General features: G+C 38.9%; 2 protein-coding genes across 35 annotated transcripts in view; both read right to left on the reverse strand.

The window, feature by feature from the left end:
- The window catches only part of PLAGL1 (PLAG1 like zinc finger 1), a 120,513-nt gene that overhangs the window by 56,569 nt on the left and 44,461 nt on the right, over positions 1–19,483 (reverse strand). For 22 of the 34 annotated variants that reach the window (XM_063666711.1, XM_054491513.2, XM_054491519.2 and 19 more), the window contains exon 1: positions 10,042–10,180. The exons of 1 other annotated variant lie outside the window; for it this stretch is intronic. The gene's annotated coding sequence lies outside the window, so the exon portion shown is untranslated. Of the gene's footprint in view, positions 1–6,730; positions 6,787–9,182; positions 9,346–10,041; positions 10,212–19,483 lie in introns of those variants that run through there. 11 more of the 34 variants (XM_063666707.1, XM_063666690.1, XM_063666689.1 and 8 more) reach the window with 10 other exon arrangements.
- Positions 8,420–13,929, reverse strand: LOC134739789 (uncharacterized). Its single transcript, XM_063666938.1, has 2 exons — positions 13,897–13,929; positions 8,420–10,486 (listed from the first exon to the last, which is right to left on the reverse strand). Exons 1-2 carry the CDS (start codon positions 13,927–13,929, stop codon positions 10,067–10,069), a joined length of 453 nt encoding a protein of 150 aa, XP_063523008.1. The 3' UTR covers positions 8,420–10,066.

Genomic DNA, 19,483 nt, shown 5'->3' on the forward strand with positions numbered 1-19,483 from the left:
ACCAAGCAAAGTGTGGCTAAACTTTATGGTTTTTCTTACCCCCAAATAAGCCAAAATTAGAATATTCAAACCTTATTCATTAGTATCAACAAAAACGTAGAAGGAAAGTCCAAAGAAAGTAGGAGTACACCAGTTAATCCATAGCAACTATCATGGTCACCAAAGTGAAGATTCTATAGTATACTGGCAATGAAAGCAAAGCTTTCATTGTGTACGTCACTTTCAGTGTGTGTTTTACCATAAATGTTTCTGTTCATGATTTTATTTAATTATTTCTTCATTTTTAGCACAAGGGCAGTATGGCATAGAAAAAAGAGCAAGAGCTTTGATTCAGACAAACCAGTTTTGCCACTTACTAACTATATGGTGTTAGGATAGTTTCCTAATCTCTTTGACACTAAGTTTCTTCACAATTTAAAAGAGATAATAATACTTACTTTGCAAAATTGTAGCACAATTATAGTAGGTACTTAGTAGTGGTAGCTATTTGGCAATAGCTGTTTGTATGCAAGGTATCATGTGAGCCACTTGAACCCTATCTAAGAACCTGACCATCTGGAAAAGACATTTAGATATAAAGATTGGTGACGAAAGGTAAGAATTTAACAAGGGCTATAGATTATAAATTATAGGGTTTCTATGTAGCTAGTAGGGTTGTAGAGTGAGTACTCTCTGAACAGAGCTTGAAAAAAGATGGTTGAAAATTAGTTGGGGAGAAAACATTTAAGGCAGAGGAAATGGCACAAATAAGAACACAGCTGCAAAAGCAGGACAGTGAAACCTTTAGGGGCTGATGAGTGGTTAGGACCACCTGTGCCACTGGATTAGTTTTGAGAAATCAGAGAAGGCAGCCAGTAAAGTAAGTTAGGACCAGACAAAAAAGGACCATTGTCATACTAAGAAGCCAAGAACCTTGTTAAGTATTGGGATGCCACTAAAGGACTTTTTCAGGGAACTGACCCCAGTGGTCATTACACATGATAGGAAGGGAAGAAAAGTCAATACAGGGAAAAATAGCATAGGGTGACAAGGGCCTAAACCAAGGTGCTGAGGGGAGTGAACGAAGCAGGAAGGAAAGATATTAGAAAGTTCAAATTTTTTTTCCTGTATTTCAGAATGCAAATGGAAGAGAAAGTTCAATTCTATTAATTAAAAAAAAAAAGATCATTGAGTTTCCCTGAATGATACAAATAGGCCTGCCTTCAACTTCAAGATTGATCCTAATTGACCCCTAAGTTCCTCAAGAGCAAAGATAAGCCCCCAAGCCAACAAAACACATTGCCTGGCACATAGAAAGTGCTCAGTACATCATTGGTTAATGAATCTTTCCAAATATTCCAAATATGGAAATCTCCATACACAAATAATACAATGTATTAATGATGCAATGTAAAACATGCAGAAAAGCTAAAATCACTTTTCCTTTTTGTTTAGTGACCATTTTCCACCATATGCCAAGTTTTGAATTTGCTCATGCAAGAGCTATCTCTTATCTCCAGCTTATCAAAAGACTCAGATATAAATCGCTCCAGAAAGTTGGGAATGTTGCCACCTCAGTTGCTAAGCTCTTGTGTAATGTTGTTCTAGGAATCCATCATTCTTTGCTATAGCAAAAGAACAGTCACTTTATGACTCATGAATATTACATGAAAAAATTAAAACAGTAAATTAAATCCAAACCATGTAAATAAGTATGTGTAAGGTTACTTAAGAGTACAAGATGATTTAGTAATTAATTTACTTATTATGATAATTTAAATTAAAATAACTTAACACTAAGTAATGAAGAAAAAAATGAGTACTTCCTAGGGCTAAGCACAATTCTTACCCCTTTTTATGTATTAACTCATTTAATCCTCTCAACAACCTTATATGGTAGACAGTTGTACCTAAATTTAAAGATGAGAAAACTGAGATACAGAGAAGTAATTGTCCAAGATTATACCACATGGCAGCAGAGGAGCAGAACTAGGAATTGAATGCAAGCAATCTGGTTTCACAGTCCAATAGATTCAGAAAAAATACTTAATAAAATCCAATACGATTCATGATATAAAACTCTTAGAGAACTAGAAGAAGAGAACTTTAAATATCCCACAACAACATCACACGAAGCTTCAGTGCTACAAAAGTATTCTCATGTAAGTCAGAAACAAAATAAGAATGCCCATGATCAGTACGACTATTCTTCATTGCACTGGTTGTCCTAGCCAATTAAATTAGACATAAATAAAAGAATAAGAGATATGAAGATCAGAAGGAAAAGAAAAAAATCATTTCTTGCAAATTATGTATTTATGTAAATGGAAATATAATATTATTTATGAAGTAATAACTAGCTGGTTAGAAAATAAGAAACTAAGAGAAACTATTCACAGTAGCAACAAAAATCATCAGGATCTAGAAATAAATGTAACAAAATATGTACAAGTCCTTTATTTATATCATATCATTGAAGGACACAAAAAGGACATGTGAGATAAATGAAAAAATTGAGTATTGCAAATATGCCCATTCTTCTCATATTGATCTATAAATTCAAAGCCATTTCTATAAAAATCCCAACAGGACTTTTCAAGAAACTTCATAAACAGGTACTAAAACTCATATGGAATGGGAAAGGTCTAAAATAGCCAAACAATTCAGCGGAAAAACAAAAGGCTTCTGCCCTATGACATATCAAAATCATTAGAGTTATCTTAGGAAGATTTGTTCAGGAAATATGGAGAGCTAGACATTCTAAAACCTTTTAATACTTGCAAAGTTCCAAGGAATACTGGAAAAACATCCTTTAAAATGTCAGATATTTGTAATTCTTCATGTCATCAAACTAAGAAAAGTCATAATCTCAATAGATGCAGAAAAAGCATTTGACAAAATTAAAAAATCAAGTATACGTACATATAACTCCTAGCTCTGTCCACAGAGGGCCAAGAAACAGTAACATCTCAGTAGCAGCAAGGACACCTAGCACACAGATCTTGGTTTCTAATACCATCCTCCAATAAAAGGAATCATTTGGAGAAATGGCTGATTCTAAGGTTGGAGAAGGGAAAATACTAAATGAGCCTGGTGTATCTCATAGTGCCAGACAGTAAGGAAATGATAAAAAAAAAATAAAAATTTTTAATGGGGACATTTCAAAAGGACAAAAGTATCAACCTGAAAAAATCCCAATGCCAAAGCTGGAACAATTTAAGCAATATAAAAACGATATTAGATAATAGCTCAAAGACTAAATAAATATCTATCAATATACATGGATATAAATAACTGACTCAATAATAAATCAATGGGAAAAAAGGGACCAATCTTTCTTAGAGAAGAATTCCTATTAATAAATGTAGAAAGAAGGAAGAAAATGGAAAATCACCATTAGAATAGCACAATAATAATTGCTTCAGGCAAGATCCATTGAACACTAAAGTTATTGGGCAAAACTTTAAAGAGAAATAGAATATTTGTACTACCTCAAAAATATTTATTAATCACTGTGGTGGTTTTAACATATGTCCACAAATTATTTGATACCCTTCCCTTCCCTTGACTGTGGACTTTCTCCTAACAAATAGACTATGGAAAGGGGGAAAAAGTAACATTATAATAAGAAACCTTGCCAGACTCCATCTTGCCATGTGATCAAAATTATCATCAGTTGATGTGGCTATCATATGCTGCCATATGTGATACAATGAGAAGGGCACAACAGCTCTGCGATATTCTTCTCTCAAAATCCATAACCTCAGTCTAATTGTGAGAAAACCTCAGATAAATCCAAATTGAGATGCATTTTTCAAAACATATAACCAGTACTCTTCAAAAGTGACAAGATATGAAAGACTGAGAAACTGTCACAGATTGGAGTAAACAAGGGAGGCATGAAAACTAAACACCATGTGGTATATGGGTTGGATCCTGAAATTAAAAAAAAGAACATTAGAGGGAAAACTGTGGTAATCTGAATAAAGTGTATAGTTTCATTAATACTATTGTCCCAATGTTAATTTCTTAACTTTGGTACTTTACAAGGGTTATGTAAGATGTTAACCTGAGAGGAAGCTGGGTGAAGGGTATACAAAAACACTGCACTATCTTTGCAATTCTTGTAAATTTAAAATTATTTCAGAATAAAATGAATTTGAAAATTCAATACTCATTTGTGAAAGCAATTCTCAGTGAAATAGAAACAGAAGAAAATTTCCTCAATCTGGTAAAGAACATCTACAAAAAAAAGTACAGTAAACCTCACCCTTAATAGTGAAATATTGGGGTATTCTCCTCTTAAGATGAGGAAAAAGCAAGGATATCCATTGTTAATACTTCTGTTAAATATTGTTCTAGAGGTCCCAGCCAGTGCAATAAGGCAAGAAAAGGAGAAAAAGAGACTAGAATTGTAAAGGCATATTTAAACCATTTTTTTTCCAGATGGCATGACAGCACATTAAAAACAAAAACTAAAACAAAAACAAATCTGCATACTACCAAAACTATAAGTGAATTTAGCAAGGGCACAAAATACAAGATCAATATATAAAAATAAATTTTGTTTCCATACACTAGGCAAGATGTTTGGAAAATAAAACTGGGGGAAAAAAAAACTCCACCACTTACAACAGCATCAAAAAAAACATTAAATGTCTAGAAATAAATTGAACAATATGTAAGTCCTCTACACTGAATATACAAAACAATGTTGAAAGTAACTGTAGAAGAACTTATTCAGTGAAGGGAAAGACTCAATTTTGTTAAAATGTTCACTTTCCCAAAGTGACTCTGTAGAGTCAATGCAATCCCAATCAAAAGTCTGGTAGACTTTTTTTTTTTTTTAATGGACATTGACAAGCACATTTGAAAATTTATATGGAAATGTAAAGCACTTAAATAGTCAAAACATTTGTTTAAAAGAACAAAACTGGAGAGTTTACAATACCATGTCAAGACTTACCATAAACTACAGTAATTTAAAAAGTATGGTACTGATGCAAGAATGGATAATTAGTCCAAGTGGAAAAGAACAGAGTCCAGAAACAGACCCAAATACATGACCATTCATTTATTAACAAAGTCCCCATGCAATTCAATGGGAAAAGAAAGGTGGTGTTTTTTTCAATAAATGTGTAGAGTAGATGGATGTCCATATAGATGGATGTCCATATACAAAATAAATCTTGATCCCCCACCTCACACCACACACAAAAATCAACTGGTGATAATCGCAGACCCAACAGCTAAAACTATAAAGTTTCTGGAGGAAAACAAAGGCAAATGTCTTCAAAACCTTGAGAGTGGGCTGGGCGCGGTGGCTTATGCCTGTAATCCCAGCACTTTGGGAGGCCGAGGCGGGCAGATCACAAGGTCAGGAGATTGAGACCATCCTGGCCAAAGTGGTGAAACCCCGTCTCTACTAAAAATACAAAAAATTAGCCAGGCGTAGTAGTGGGCGCCTGTAGTCCCAGCCACTCAGGAGGCTGAGGCAGGAGAATGGCATGAACCCGGGAGGCGGAGCTTGCAGTGAGCCGAGATCATGCCACTGCACTCCAGCCTGGGTGACAAAGTGAGATGCCATCTCAAAAAAAAAAAAAAAAAAAAGAGAATAAATAGGCCAACTTCAGGGTAGAAAATACTTGCAAACATATACCCAACAAAGATTCCCTATCCAGATTATATTAGGAACTAAAAATCATTAACAAAAAGGTAACCTAATTTTTTTAAAATGGGCAAAATATTTCAATAGGCAGGTGACAAACGAAATCTAAATGGCTGATTAAGATATTTTAAGATGTTCAACATTATTAGTGTTTATAGAAATGCAACCAACCTACCAAAAACCATCAATTCAACTCCTTGGTATATAGCTGAGAGATATATGTCTACCAACGGAAGTTGGAAGAACATTCTTCACAATTCAATTCTTAATGGCCCAACAATGAAAACAACTCAAATGTTAATCCACAAGAAAATGAGTAAGTAAATTGCTCATATTATATATCCACATAATGTAATACCATAGAAGAGGGGTCAATAAATTTTTTTCTGTAAACAGCCACATGGTAAATAGTTTAGGCTTTGTGGGCCATATGGCCTCTATAACAACTACTCAACTCTGCCAAATGGGGATAACTATGTTCCAGTAATTTTTTTTTTTTAAGATGGGGTCATCTCACTGTCACCTAGGCTGCAGTGCAGTGGCATGATCATAGTTCATTGTAAGCTCAAACTCCTGAGCTCAAGAGATTCTCCTGCCTCAGCCTCTTGAGTGGCTGGAATTATAGACAGGAGCCATGGAACACAGCCCAATAAAATTTTATAAACAAAAACATGCAGTGGGTTGGAATTGGCCCACAGGCCATAGTTTGCCAACCCTTGATACAAAGCAAAAATAAAAAACAAACAAAAATTCTTATACATGCAACATGCATGAATACAATGTGAACAAAAGAATAAATTGTATGACTCCATTTATATGAAGTTTAAAAACACTTGAAAATAATACATGGTCATAGAAATCAAGACAGTAGTTGACTGGGGGAAGCGAGTGGCTCCATTGATAGGAAGGGGCAGAGGAATGAAAATGTTTTATATGTTTATCCGGGTAGTAATCACAAAGGTAAACACATATGTAAATTTCATCAAGCTACACACTTTTTTTTGTTGTACATAAATTATAGAACTAAAAAACATATGTAGAATTCAACATGGATAAAAAATATATTAAATACATTAAATCTACCTTAAAAGATGTGGGTGATAGAGTGAGGAAGTCTAACAGAAGTATAATCATAGCTCCTAAAGGAAAGAATAGGACAAAAATGTGTGAAAATGAAGAGATAAAAGACAAAACTTTCCTGAATTAATGAAACATAAACCTTAGAGACAGGAGATTTTATTCATATATATACATTTATACAAATATATTTAATTTTTATATAAACTCTACAGTGAGATTATATATAATCTATATATAAAGTGTATGTGTATATATTATATATATACACACACCTACATACCTTGCCTCAAAAGTCTATAAGTACAAATTATTCTTGATGATACAAGGAGCAGTTAAAACCATAAAGCAATTCTTGAATTTCAAAGAATTGGTGGCCTTGACACGTATGCTAACTACAGTGCAAATTAGAAATCAGTAACAAAAGGATAACTCACAAAACCTTCCACATTGGAACTAGACTACTTTCTACAAATCTCTTAGGGGAAGAAAAAATATCACAACGAAAAAATTTTAAATTCTTAGAACTGAACAATATACTACATAGAAAGCAGCAGTAAATGAAAATCTGCGGTATTTTCAGATGACAAATAAACCGGGATTAACAGCCTGGAAATAAGCCCAAACATATCTGGGTACTGTATGTGACGGAAGTGGCACTGCTAATCACTGATATTGGGACAATTACCTTTTCATGTGGGAATCTGAAAATAAATTAAGCTTGATCTCATAACATAAAATATATACATCTCAACATATACATGTCTCAGGTAAATTAAAGAACAAAATGTGGACAAAACATAAACTTAAAAATTCTTAGAAAAATATTCAGAATACATTTCATTAATAGTAGAGTATCTTAAGACGAAAAGCATAAAGATTCATGTCTACACTTTAATATCTGCAAGTATATAACAAATATTTGTATCCAGAATGTTTTCCAATATAAATTTCTGCAATGATGGAAATATTCTGTTCTATAATGTATTATAATGTAAAATATATAACGTAATAAAATATAATAAAATATAAAAGTCATATGTGGCTACTGAGCACCAAAAATGTGGCCTGAAAGAACTGAGGAACAGAAATTATTGAGGTAAATACAACATGTTAGCATTTTAAAACGCTGAAAGTCTGTAAAGTTCTGTGATTTTTATATACTTTTTAGTATTTCGTTTTTCATAACAAAATTTGATTTTAGCTAAAATTACTATGTAAAATATTCCAGTTGTGTACAAAATATGTAAATGTGACTTTTGGGAAAGCAAACACACCAAATGATATTTTCTCCTAAACGCTTTTTGAAATATTATAAATTAAGTTATAAGAATATATAAAGAATAATTTAACGAATACTGATACGTCCACCATGGAATTTATGAAATAAAACATTACTGATAAATTCCCTAGGTACTCCTCCCTGATCAAGATTTTTTTTTTTTTCTAAAAAGAAGCCAGGAAATAAGAATAACAGACAGAGAGCCCTAGACTCAGGCTTCTTCAGTTTGCGACACCCATATTTTAACAGATTTGGGGGGAAATGTAACATTCAAACCCAGTGTGTATCATTTAACAAAGAGTTACAAAGCAAACACCCATGTAACCATTGCACAGGTCAGGCGATAAAGCATTTCCAGCATCTCTGAGCCCCTGACCCTCTCCTCCCCACCAGGAGATGACCATTAGCTTGACTTTTTTTTCTTTACTACTTTTAATGCCTATATATGCATCCCTAAACAACAGCTTTGCTCCATCAAGTTCTGAATTTTACATAGATGATATCACACAGCATTCTCCGGCAACTTTTTTTTTTTGGTTGAACACTGAAAGGCATTTGTGTTGAAACACAAAAATACTTCATTGGCCACTGTACAGTGTGCCCTTTTTCTGACTGGTGTATAATTTATCTTTCTCCTTCAGGTGGGCATGAAGGCGGCATCCAGTTTTCTGCTATTAGTCAACCTTCTTGTACACGTCTGCTTGTGGACATGTATTAAAATTTATCTAGGGCAGTGGCTTTCAAACTTTTTTGTCCATGACTCATACTAAAGAATGACGTTTTACATCATGACACACATTTGTGTATGTATGAAACTGAGGAGAGGGAGAGAGATTCATAAAGCGAACACCCCTATGACCTGAGAGACACTGATGTTCTATTCTCCGTCTATGTTTTACAAATTCTGATCATCCACTTAAGTGACTTTACGACCCACTAAAATGGACTTCAAATTCTGAAAAACATTGTTCTTAAGGATGAATACCCAGGCGTGCAACTGCTGGATCAGGAAACACGGACATCGGACGTCGTCAACTTTTCCAGATCCTTAACTGTTAAATGTTCTTATCTAAGCGCATATAAATTTACCACTATTTAACTTCAGAGCAAAAAGCGTGAAACATCAGAGAACATTTTATCTTTTCCCTTGGTCATTAAACAGTATTAATCACTTACCATGTGCTAAGTAAGCAATCTCTGGGCCCAGCGAGATCGGTGGGTTAATACGCGGAGGGGCTGCGGGGGAGGACTTAGGGGACCAGGACCTCAGTGAGGCCCCAGAAAGCAGCCGGGAGGGGCCTCCGATCCTGCCTGGGAGGGAGGGGTTAGAGGAGGATTCCTGGAAGAAGGAGGACCTAAGCTGGGTGTTTCTATTTTTGATTTTTATTGGTTTCCTAAAACACGAAAGTAACACATTTGATGAGAAAAAATATTCAAAATTACAGGAGTATATCCAGTTAAAGGTAGAAATCCCCACTCCGCCCTGAAAGTTGGATGCGGAGACTAACAGAAGTTGCATTATCAGCTGTCCCGATCTAGGAAATTTTTAGGACCCCACGTTTTTAAATACTTTTAAGAGTATGTCTGATACAGTCTGTAATACTAAAGCATCAAAATAATCATATTTTCCATAAGAGACGAAAGTGCAAACAGTTACTGTCTAGTCCCATTATTACTTTGAACAGACTTTTTCTTCTTTTCCTTGTTCTGTTTTTTTTCCTGGCCCGTTGGCGAGGTTAGAGCGCCAGGTTGTAAGAATCGGGTCTGTGGACCGCATACCAGATAGGCGCGAACGCCTCTGGCAGCGGCGTCCAGGGGGTCCGGCGGCACTCGCGGTGGGGCTGCCTGGATTGCGCGTGACGATCTGCGGGGTCCCGCACCCAGCCCCGCGGAGCCCGGACCCGCACGTAGGCGGCGCGGCAAAGGCACACCCTCCTCGCGGCCGCGAACCCAGCGCCGTCCTCGCAGTGCGGCAATGCACGGCCACCGCTGCCCCCAGCCCGCCCGCCGCAGCCACGAGCACCCAGACACCTACCCTGCGGGGCGACGACCCCCGGAGCTCAGGCGAGGCCGCTCGGGCGTGCCACCTCCGCGGCCATGACGGCGACCCGGGGAAGCGCCCCGCGCGCCAAGGCCCTGCGCTGCTGGGCTGTGAGCACGGCTGCCCAGTCCGTCCGTCCAGCACCCGCCCGGAGAGTGAGGCCAGAGCACGCCCCAGCCGTGTCTAAATCAAGGCTCGGGGCGGTACCGACGGGCTGAATGACAAATGGCAGATGCCGTGGGCTTTGCCGCCCGCGGCAGCCAAGAGGATGGCTGCGCCGAGGAGGCCGCGCGCAGGCGGGGCTCGGGAGCCGGAACGGCGCGGCCGCGAGGAGGGCGCTGGGGCCCCTGGCGGGGGCGTCACGTGGCAGGAGGAGGCCCCGCCGGGGAGCTGGGGGTCGGCGGCCGACGCGGGGGTTGCTGAGCGGCACCCACACGTCCTGCGGGCCGGGTCACCAGTGGGGGCAAAGCCAAGGTCGCCCAGGTACAGCTCTGGCGCAGGTAGACCCGAGCCAGCCTGGGGTCTGCAGCGGGGCCTGCTAGCCGAAGTCGCCGCCAGGATGGGCCACCCGAGCCCAATCACACATGAGAAATGCGACAGATGCTGGGACGCTGCAATAGGCCAAACTAACTTACCTCCTGTGTCAGCAGCGCCCAAGTGCAGCTGCCCAAACGTGAGCACCGACCGTGAGCCAGGCACTGTCCTAAGCACTTTGCAGGTAAATACGTGTAATCCTCACAGCAACACTGGGAGAAATACCCGTCTCACAGCTGAAGAAACGAAGACGCAGAAAGGGTAGACAGAAGTAATTTTCTAATTACGGTATCACACTATGTCTGCTTCATGTAATTTCGAATTTTTCAGTGTTACTGGAATTTAAGAAAAATAAACTGAAGGGATTCTCTATTGCTTTCTTCCCTAAAAGACGTGCTTTTTAAAAGGCCTATAAGCATTACGTAAAAAGATTAAGAGAGGTGTAAGGAGCTCAGTACATGTTCGGGTTTAGACAGTCTCATAGCTCTGAAAGATGAGGTTAATTAGCATCATACACCTCCACCTACCTTTACCCCCTGCCTCTCAATTTCCACTACTTCTGTTACTTTCGGCTTCCTAGCAATGAGAACATTTGCAATTGCTCTGCAACTTTATTTTTCCAGATGTTGCCTTAATTCTATCTTTAAATGAATTTGATATTCACTGTAAGTTATCCATCCCTGAATTTTTATTTAGTTCTTGATGGACTTCCTTCATTTTCAAGTCATATTCCTAAGGAGGGTTTATAGAGTACTGCCATGTTTGAGAAGATCTGGTATTTTTCTCTATACATAAATAAAAAGTGAGTTGGGTAAATATTTTCAATTCACACCTTCCTTCAAAACCTAACAGAACAAGATGGCAATTGCTTTATTTATTTTTTTATAATACTTTAAGTTTTGGGATACATGGGCAGAATGTGCAGGTTTGTTACATAGGTATACACATGCCATGGTGCTTTGCTGCACCCATCAACCCGTCATCTACATTAGGCATTTCTCCTAATGCTGTCCCTACCCCACTAACCCCCCACCTCCCGACAGGCCCCAGTGTGTGATGTTCCCCTCCCTGTGTGCATGTGTTCTCACTGTTCAACTCCCACTTATGAATGAGAACATGCGGTGTTTAGTTTTCTGTTCCTGTGTTAGTTTGCTGAGAATGGTGGTTCCCAGCTTCATCCATGTCCCTACAAAGGACGTGAACTCATGCTTTTTTATGGCGGCATAGTATTCCATGGTGTATATGTGCCACATTTTCTTAATCCAGTCTATCACCAATGGCCATTTGGGTTGATTCCAAATCTTTGCTATTGTGAATAGTGCTGCAATAAACATACGTGTGCATGTCTCTTTGCAGTAGAATGATTTATAATTCTTCGGGTATACACCCAGTAATGAGATTGCTGGGTCAAATGGTATTTCTGGTTCTAGATCCTTGAGGAATTGCCACACTGTCTTCCACAATGGTTGAACTAATTTACACTCCCACCAACAGTGTAAAAGCGTTCCTATTTCTCCACATCCTCTCCAGCATCTGTTGTTTCCTGACTTTTTAATGATTATCATTCCAACTGGCATGAGATGTTACCTGATAAGCAACTTCAGCAAAGTCTCAGGATACAAAATCAATGTGCAAAAATCACAAGCATTCGTATACACCAATAATAGACAAATAGAGATCCAACACATGAGTGAACTCTGATTCACAATGGCGACAAAGAGAATAAAATACCCAGGAATACAACTTACAAGAGATGTGAAGGACCTCTTCAAGGAGAACTACAAACCACTGCTCAAGGAAATAAGAGAGGACACAAACAAATGGAAAAACATTCCATGCTTGTGGATAGGAAGAATCAATATCATGAAAATGGCCATACTGCCCAAAGTAATTTATAGATTCAATGCTATCCCCATCAAGCTACCATTGACTTTCTTCACAGAATTAGAAAAAACTACTTTAAATTTCATATGGAACCAAAAAAGAGCCCGTATAGCCAAGACAATCCTAAGCAAAAAGAACAAAGCTGGAGGCATTACACTACCTGACTTCAAACTATACTACAAGGCTATGGTAACCAAAACTGCATGGTACTGGTACCAAAACAGATATATAGACCAATGGAACAGAACAGAGTCCTCAGAAATAACACCACGCATCTATAACCATCTGATCTTTGACAAACCTGACAAAAACAAGCAATAGGTAAAAGATTCCCTATTTAATAAATGGTGCTGGGAAAAACTGGCTAGCCATATGCAGAAAACTGAAACTGGACCCCTTCCTTACACCTTATACAAAAATGAACTCAAGATGGATTAAAGACTTAAACATCAGACCTAAAACCATAAAAAGCCTAGAAGAAAACCCAGGCAATACCATTCAGGACATAGGCATGGGCAAAGACTTCATGACTAAAACACCAAAAGCAATGGCAACAAAAGCCAAAATTGACAATTGGGATCTAATTAAACTAAAGAGCTTCTGCACACCGAAAGAAACTATCCTGATAGTGAACAGGCAACCTACAGAATGGGAGAAAAATTTTGCAATCTATCCATCTGACAAAGGGCTAATATCCCAAATCTACAAAGAACTTAAACAAATTTACAAGAAAAAACAACTTCATCAAAAAGTGGGCAAAGGATATGAACAGACACGTCTCAAAAGAAGATATTTATGTGGCCAACAAACATATGAAAAAAGCTTGTCATTACTGGTCATTAGAGAAATGCTTCACTGGTTTTTGACACAGAAGATTTCTGTGGAAAGATCTTAATCCCATGTAATTTTCCCTTTGGAGGTGGCTTGATTTTTCTGCTTGGATACCTGAAGAATTCTTTAACATTAATGTACCCTTTAGTATTCTTATCTGGGCTATGCCTCTGTGTCAGTTATTCTAGATCAGTTTTTCCCCCCAAGCATACAGTATGATCTTCCAATTTATAGATTATGTTCTTTTCTAATGTCCCATGTATATTATATATCTGAATAAGCTGCTTTTTCAGGGCTGAGTGTTGTTTCTATCTACTTGTTCTGTGATCCGAGGTTTTTCGGACAAGGAGAGGTGGGGGAAAAGGGGATGTGTGGAATTCAGCTCAGATAGAGTATAAAGCTTGCTGGAGGAACTCAACCTTCACATCTGAGATTCCTTTAAGTCCTCTGGCAGCTGGACTTCAAGCTAGCCAAGGGAATATCCCATGCCTCAGAGTTTCAGTTCATTTGCTCACTTCAGCACAGTATCCCAGAAAGTGGGAAACCTTCCTGCCTCTGGCAAGATCCAACAGTGGTATGCAAAGTTCCTCAACATCTCACAGGTGTGCCCTGCCTTTCCACATTGGGGGACATTTGTGCGAATTCTTAGGATTTGGTCTGATCATCTTTTTCAACATGTCTTGCAGTGGTGGGTGGAGGGCTGGGCAGACATAGGTTCATCTGGAGACAAAGCATGCCTCCATAGAATCTTCTGTTCTCTTTGTTTTTGCTATCAATTCTCAAATTTTATATTATAAGGTTGTACTTTTTTCTTCTTTGGTTGCAGCATGTAAGTTTTTTGTTGCTTTCTTTCTTTTGGGTGATTTAGTGTTTTGTTTTGTTTTTAAGACAGTCTCGCTCTGTCACCCAAGCTGGAGTACAGTGGCGTGATCTCGGCTCACCGCAACCTCTCTGCCTCCCGGGTTCAAGAAGTTCTCCTGTCTCAGCCTCCTGAGTGGCTGGGATTACAGGCGTGCACCATCACGCCCGGCTAATTTTTGTATTTTTAGTAGAGGCTGTTATGGGGGTACTGGGTTGGGGGGAAATTTGCCATGTTGGCCAGGCCGGTCTCAAACTCCTGACCTCAGGTGATCTGCCTGTCTCAGCCTCCCAAAGTGCTGGGATTACAGACGTGAGCCACCATGCCTGGCTGATTTAGTGTTTTAATTTTGATTTTTTTAGTGCTTCCTTGTGCCATCTTTATCCAAAGTCAGTCAAGCAGTCTTTCTTTCTCACTGGTAATGAACTATATGAAATCCTTTTTTATCTTTAGGTTATTTCCACAGTGGTCTCTTTGAACATGACTATGTTGACCTGGTAGCTGTGACACACTCTTTTTCCCCTGAGCTTTCCCTCAATGACACATGCTTTGGCATTACAGCATGCCCCAGCAAAGTTTCTGGAGCAGGGGTTGCAAACTCAAATCTCTACAAAGTTTCAAACAGTGAGGAACAATGGGACTGTGGTAAAGTGAAAAGGACACTCTTTGTGTAAGGCGCAGATGCTCAGCTCAGGCCAATGGCTGCCATGTTTGAACTCAGGGCAGGGTTGCCACATCTGCATAATTTTCAAGGGAAGTATGCTATCTAACATTTTACTATAAAACCTCCTAATTTTGGAAACACTGCAGAGGTCACATGAAGTATTTCTCCAGGTCAAACTGGACCCAAGGGTTGCCAGCTTGGTCCCTGTTGTAGAGAGAACCCCTCAGGACAAATTCCATAATCACACTTTTTCTCTAAGTATTTGGAGATTCCATTTTATTCTGCAGAGTATTGAATGACTTCTTAACATTTCTTCGGCAAATGCAGAACAAGAAAATTCATGCTGACACATCTATAAGTTAATACAATGTGTCAGGACCCAACACTTTCAGGAACAGGTGTTACCAGGGTAACAGCTATGATGGGGCTAAAATTAATGCCATGTGGGCAGACAATCATACAGATTATGCCCACATTAACAAAGTAATTGGGGGGGGAAATGTTATTTTCAATTGATGCAAAAAAAGCATTTGACAACTACACCCCATCCTGAAAAAAACAACTAGGAATGGAATGGAACTTCCTTAGCCAGATAGTGGCTATATTTTATCCTATAGCTGCCATAACAAATTACCACAAACTGATGGCATAAAACATGAAATTTATTTTCTGAGTCCGAGAGGCCAGAAGTCTGAAAGCAAGATATCAGCAAAGGCCGCAGGCGCCATCTAGTGGCTCTAGTGGAGATTCCTTCCTCACGTCTTCCAGCTTTTGGTGACCATTGGCATTCCCTGGCTTCCTCGGCTTCCTTGGCTTGCAGCCACAGCATGCCAATCTCTGCCTCCATCTTCACAACGCCTTCTCTGTGCGTGTCATGTGCTTTCTCCTGTGTGTGTCTCTCTTATAGGGGTAGATGTCACTGTACTTAAGACACTGGAATAACTGAAGGTGGTCTCCTCTTTTCAAGATCCGTAACTTAGTCACATCTGCAAAGACCCTTTTATTCAACTCAGGTTACATTCTGAGATTCCAGAGATTAGGACACAAATAAATATTTTTGATGGTCATCAGTCAGTCCTCATGTCAAAGTTGACATGGGCAAAATCCATGTCAGCTCTGCTATAGAAATTGACAAGCTGATTCTAAACTTTATATGGGAATGAAAAGAACCTAGAAGGGAAAAAATAATCTTAAAAAGAAAAACAAAGTTGGAAGTCTTATGCTATCTGATTTTTAGGCCTACTATAAAGCTAGACTAATCAAGACAATAGGGAGGTTCCATTTTATTCTGCAGTGTATTGAATGACTTCTTAACATTTCTTCAGCAAATGCAGAACAAGAAAATTCATGAGATTGGTTTTATCTCTATTACCAGCAATTTGAATTAGAATTGACCTTCTGCTGTTTTTTTTTTTGTTGTTGTAAGCTTTTTCATTAGCACTCTCTTGTGCATTATCAGTCTGTTTTCTAACCTGTGAGGGTGTCAGTGGCAGAGGTGAAACCTGACCTACAGCCTTCTCTTGGACTCCTAATCCAGTGTTCTTTTATAATAGCAAGCAGCCACAGGGAGCAGCCTCATTATGGCATTTACAGTCTGTCAAACAGATTGTGCACCATAAAAACTCGAAAAAATCTTTTAGTGTGTTCAACTCAACAGATATTCAACAAATGCTTAGATTTAATTTTCTCTAATCACAATATAAATAACCCTTAAAAGCCTATATACATAAGTAGCTTATTTTAAGGCTCATCGCTTCTGGCCAAACTACCTCTTGCTGGTCTTATTGCTGGCCATCCTCAAACTTCAAGTCTCTTCTCCTTTTTTTGAAACTGTAATCTTGGCTCAGAGGATTCCTGCCCCCTTCCCTCCTCTTGCCACTATTTGCAATGACTTCTCCATCTAGGTATCACTTCCCTAACAAGGGCTCCCATGAGAACATCTTAAAAGTTTTCCCCAAGCAAAACTGACTAATGTCCATTTCTATCTTCAACTGACTGACATTTAGTCAACATAGAAGACTCACAAGGTGAAGTTTGGCGCCTCTACTAAAATGTCCCACTTTACGTGATAAAGTTTTTCCATGTATTCATTATCGAGCCTGCTCAAGGGATGACTTTGGCACCTGGCTGGTTAAATGCCTCTGCTAGTTGCCCCATCATCCTGGGCCAATTAGACAACCATGTGGGTGATTTATTCAATAGCCTAGTCTTAGAATTCCTTCACTTCCTCCTAATGGAAAAACTCCTCTCCATTCAAACAGTTCCCTGAATCCATGGCAACCCCCTAGACTTCAACAACCAGGATCTGCTCTCCCCTGGAAATCTTCAACTCCAAAATTCCCACCTCTGATCATAACTTCCTGCTCTTCCTGGTTTCTCACACTCTCACTCACAGGATGTTTACTCTGACTGCAGTAAGACTCTCCAGTCTCCTTCACTGGACTCCCTCCTTGTTTTCACTCCTTCCCTAGCCAACCTACACCACAAGGTTCAAGATTGTAATCATTTTCTCACCACTGTCCAGATCTTGACATCCTGTCCTTGCACCAAACCAAACTCCAAAGCTCCAGCCCCACTAATGAATGAGCACAGAAGGAATAATTTAGAAAAGTTACATTTTGTAGCCATCATAGTAATAATGAATACATGAATTATCAATGGATGCTAAAACTACTGGGGGGAACATTGAAGAGGAATAGGATATTTACATAGTCTATATAGTCTCAAAAAAGTTAAAGAAAGAAATCCTATCATTTACAACAACATGCATGAGCCTGGAGGATATTAAGTGAAATAAGTCAGACACAAAGACAAATACAGCATGATCTTTCTTACCTGTAGAGTATAAAAAAGTGAAACTCATAGAAGTAGACAGAGAGTAGAATGGTGGTTACCAGGGGCTGGCGGGGGTGAGAGAATGGGGTAGCGGGTATTGGTCAAAGGACACAAAGTTTCAGTAAGGAGGAATAAGTTCAAGATTTCCAGTGTACACTATGGTGACTAGAGTTAATATAATTTATCGTATACTTGAAAATTGCAGATTTTGGTAAGTATTCTCACCACAAAAAATAAGCATGTGACATCAGGGATTTGTTAATTAGCTTGATCTAGCCATTTGGCAAGGCATACAAATATAAAAACATGTTAGACACCATAAAATATATCATTTTTATTCATCAATTTAAAGAAAAATAATTTTTAAAAAAGTGATGTTCACTCCAACATCTAAATTCTCTCTGCAAGAACTTTAAAAAAATTCAATATCACCAATAATGCCACAAATTGACATGTACCTCCTAATGTGATATACTGATCAAGACACATCACGTATGTAGTATTCCTGCCAAAGATGCACAAATTAAATCTTAATGATGGAATAATTAGATGAACCAAAATCGAGGGACATTAATAAAGAGCCAGGCACAGTGGCTCATGCCTGTAATGCCAGCAACTCGGGAAGCTAAGGTGGGAGGATCACTTGCGCCCAGGAGATCAAGGCTGCAATGAGTTATGACCGCACCACTACACTCCAGCCTGGGGTACAGAGAAAGACCCTATATTTAAAACAACAACAAACTAGACTATGTTGCAAAAACATCAATGTTATAAAGACAAAGGCTGAGATTCCAGACTAAATGAGATTACAACCAATAAACTGAATGCAATACTTGATTCTAAAATGATCCCTGGATTTTTTGAAAATGCTATAAAGGCCAGGCACTGTGGCTCACGCCTATAATCCCAGCACTTTGGGAGGCCAAGTGGGTGGATCATGAGGTCAGGAGTTCAAGATCAGCCTGGCCAACATGGTGAAACACCATCTCTACTAAAAATACAAAAATTGGCCAGGCATGGTGGTGGGCACCTGTAATCCCAGCTACCCAGGAGGCTGAGGCAGGAGAGTTGCTCAAACCTGGGAGGCGGAGGTTGCAATGAGCTGATATTGTGCCACTGCACTCCAGCCTGGGTGAGAGAGGGAGACTCTGCCTTGAGGAAAAAAAAGTGCTATAAAGACATTGAACAATCGGATAAACTTGAACATGGGCTCAACATTGAATAATAATATTGTGCTAATGTTAAATTTCCTGAGTGTAATAATAGTCCTGTGGTTATGTAGGAGAATGTCATTGTTCCTAGGAGACAAATGCTGATGTAGTTAAACAATCATAAATCTAGTTTAACCTCAATCGGTTCAGCAAAATAAGTAGGCATTCTATATTACTGAATCTAAGTGGGGGGTAGGGGAGCACATTGTACTGTTCTTCCAGCTTTTTGTTTTGAAAAATTTCAAAACCACAAAAAAGTTACTTAAAAAAAAAAACAAGGAAAACCCTCCAGCTCGGATTCAGCCACCTGATTATGATGTTCCTTTATTCAAGCTGTTAGGAACTGCTGGAACAACTCCCACAAATGTAGAAATGCATAGCTCCCAACCAATGTATGCCTAATATTGACCAGAAATCCAACTGAATATTTGTGTCCCCCTGCAAATTAGTATGTTGAAATCATATTCCCCAATGTGATTGTATTTGAAGATGGGGCCTCTGGGAGGTAATTAGGGTCATGAAGATAGAGCCCTCATGATGGGATTAGTACCCTTACACCAGAGAGCTCACTTCCTCCTTCTCTCCCTCTCTCTCCACTCTGTGAGGAAGCAAGAAGAC

The sequence above is a fragment of the Pongo pygmaeus genome, chromosome 5 (genome assembly GCF_028885625.2).
Source record: "Pongo pygmaeus isolate AG05252 chromosome 5, NHGRI_mPonPyg2-v2.0_pri, whole genome shotgun sequence".
NCBI classification, from domain to species: domain Eukaryota; kingdom Metazoa; phylum Chordata; class Mammalia; order Primates; family Hominidae; genus Pongo; species Pongo pygmaeus.